The sequence below is a fragment of the Brassica oleracea genome, chromosome C6 (genome assembly GCF_000695525.1).
Source record: "Brassica oleracea var. oleracea cultivar TO1000 chromosome C6, BOL, whole genome shotgun sequence".
NCBI classification, from domain to species: Eukaryota; Viridiplantae; Streptophyta; class Magnoliopsida; order Brassicales; family Brassicaceae; genus Brassica; species Brassica oleracea.
The window spans coordinates 22,278,695-22,281,637 of record NC_027753.1 but is presented as its reverse complement, the minus strand read 5'-3'; the positions used below and the strand labels follow the sequence as shown (position 1 = coordinate 22,281,637).

Sequence of the window (2,943 nt, the reverse complement as noted above, 5' to 3'; positions counted from 1 at the left end):
GAGACACCATATCTCCTTCTTTATAACTCGCAGCTGTCTACACAGTAGATAGTGCACGGTCCTACCAGACCACATGCTTTCGCGTTCATCTAGCCTAGCAACTACTCCAATGGGAGAGTTCACCAGTTCTTCCCACACATCAAGTCCTATTGTTTCTCTAACGTGGGGGAAATGCCTGGATGGAAATTGTGATTAATAACTTTACCATCTAGGTTAGAAGACTCTTCAGGGGTAAAGTCTTGGTGTGTAATCCCCTGATTTAACTTCAGCAGCATCCATATGATCATATAACCCAACAATAAAATCAGCCACAACAAAACAGTTACTCAGCCGCATCATAAGAGTAACACAGTCATAACATAACATTAGGTTATTCACGACACAAATATAACTCAGCCATAACATAACCATAACTCAGCCGCAGCAAAACCCTTACTCAGACTAAACGAAACCCCCAACAAAACAAAATCATAGCCGCAACACAACCCTATCTCAGTCGCAACAAAATATAAATCAGATGAAATATAATACATAACTGACCCACAAACTCAACAAAACACAATAAATAACGTCGCGATATCCTACCGGAAAAGACGAACTCGGAGATAAGAATGAGGCGAAGACGATTTCGTACAAACGAGTTCAGAATTCTAATTTCGGGCACGATGATAACAGAGAAAACAGAGTACAACGACAGAGAGCTATTTCGACGAAGAGGAAGTTAACACATCCAACGTCGATGACGGAGAGTGGGAGTATCCTCGTGGTTCCTTCTTCGACGGTTCTTCTTCGAAACGACAAAACGATGTTCTTAGTTAGTTTTGTTTTTTAAAACTTCGATTTAGTTATGTTGGAGAAGAGACGGTTTGGTTTCTATTGTGGTGGTGATGTGTAATTTTAATTACTGATGTGGATTATATGTTTAAAAGTAATTTCAATTAAAAAATACTAACCAAAGGCCTTTAGAGTCATTTACTATAGGTGTCTAAACATTCTAGTCATTTAAAAAAGATAAGATGTTTAACACTCTAGTAATAAACAAACTTTTGTTATACATTCTATTCATTTTCTCTTAAAAAAAAACTCTAGATTTATCTCAGTTTAAAATCTTACAAGGTTCTTTGACACTGATCAACTAAACAGAGCAAGCCCTCTTCGTTATTACCAAGTAAGAGGTGACCAAAACTATGGCAATAACTGCGAGACATCGTCTTGGATTTTACATTAAAAAAATAAAATCTATAAGAAGAAAAGGATTAAAGTATTAATTGGCTTTGGTCCTGTGCACAACTTCGAGACATTCTTTGGCTCGAACAACTTTCGACTGAAGGTAAAAGCTCCCAGCTTTCGCGTTATTCTCAAACAGCTTGTCGTATTTCTGCATTCATATATATATAGACCAAACCAGCTAACTCCTTTTAGTTAATTCCCTCTAGAGAGTTTCAGATCAGACCAACGACTGAAAGAGAAGTGTGTTATTTACCAGTAAAATCTCTTCCCAAGAGGTCCGCTCGGTTACACCGAGAATCTGCCTAGCCTCTTGCGCATTAATGGCTTTTCCTGCTTTACGTACTGCATTCTGGATTGCTTCCTGTGCAACGCCAGTTTTAGATGCATCTGTGAAAAGAAGATAGGCATCCTTCATTACATTACATTACATTACATTATATGACACTCTTGACTTAACTACCGAGCAATTTTATACTCGTGAAATAGAGCAAATATGTTTCGAGAAACATACAACCTGTTCTAGTAGTAGTAGTAAGATGCAACTAATAAAAAAACCTATCAACTGAAAAAAAGATCTCAATAAGAGAGAGCAAGCCATCATCATTGGATTCATGTAGCAACCATTTGATGCCAACATATATATAGAAACAGAGCAATCACCCGTTCAATATACTCAACTGAAACAGGGAAAATGTATTTTCCAGGATCACTATTAACTGGAAAAAGATATCAGAGATGTAGAAAAGGTGTTGAAACTCACTAGCAATGGCTTGACGATAGGCTTGAAAGAAAGCACGACCCAATATCCCAGAACCCATCACAATGAACTGCGCAATTATTCTACTAGCCTGTCAAAAGAAAGTAATCATAAACATTATTAGTATCAACGCAGCACACGCCTTTAGCCGCTGATATCTATATGGATGAATGGGATTCGCAATCATATATATTTCAACAAGTCTTTTTGCCTAATAATCAAATCTAGAAAGAACAAAACAGAACCGGTTACTGTCTCTATACATGTATTTTCTTATAAAAAAAAGTATGTAACTTTTCGATTTATAATGTTCTAAACACTGCATTCACAGCCTTAGTACTAATATGGATTGATTTCAATTTCAATCAAAACATACAAAAAGATAAATAATTAGTACCCAATGAGCGAAACCCATCAATCTCTCGGGTTTAATACAACATAGCACTAACAAGCGATCCAAAAGGAAGCTAACATGAAACAACTTTATCAAAAGAACAAGGAGTCATCACACCAGAGAGAGAGATTAAAGCGGAGAGAGAAAACCCACCATGGAAGCAGATTAGTTGACCCGTTTGAATTGGAGAAGATGCCTTCTTTCCTTAACGAGACTATGATTGGCGAGGAGGAAAACAATCCAGGGTTCTCTATTGTTCAGCTCGTGTTCCTGTAATAAACAAATAAGTTGGGAGAAACACGGGAGAGGGATGACCAGTTGACCACGAAGCACAGGTTTGACGCCCAAGGAAAATTTAGTACTATCCAATAGAAACTCTGCACGTGTTTGTATGGGCTTCGGCTGTTGAGAAATTAGGCCCATGTTTACTGGGTAGATATATGACCTCTGAGAAATTATGACGCCTGGTTTTAAATTAAATCGTAAGAGTTTCTTTATGTTAATTAAAAATTGAATAAAAATTGTTTCATACCTGTATATATTATCATTTTTGTTGTTGTTG

General features: G+C 37.0%; 1 protein-coding gene across 1 annotated transcript; it reads right to left on the bottom strand.

Annotated features, from left to right (window-relative positions):
• Positions 1–1,136: 1,136 nt before the first annotated feature.
• LOC106299017 (mitochondrial import inner membrane translocase subunit tim16) lies at positions 1,137–2,698 on the bottom strand. Its single transcript, XM_013735148.1, has 4 exons — positions 2,535–2,698; positions 1,991–2,078; positions 1,484–1,617; positions 1,137–1,378 (listed from the first exon to the last, which is right to left on the bottom strand). The coding sequence occupies exons 1-4, from the start codon at positions 2,535–2,537 to the stop codon at positions 1,265–1,267; spliced, it is 339 nt and encodes a 112-aa protein (XP_013590602.1). The 5' UTR covers positions 2,538–2,698; the 3' UTR covers positions 1,137–1,264.
• Between the last annotated feature and the right edge of the window lie 245 nt (positions 2,699–2,943).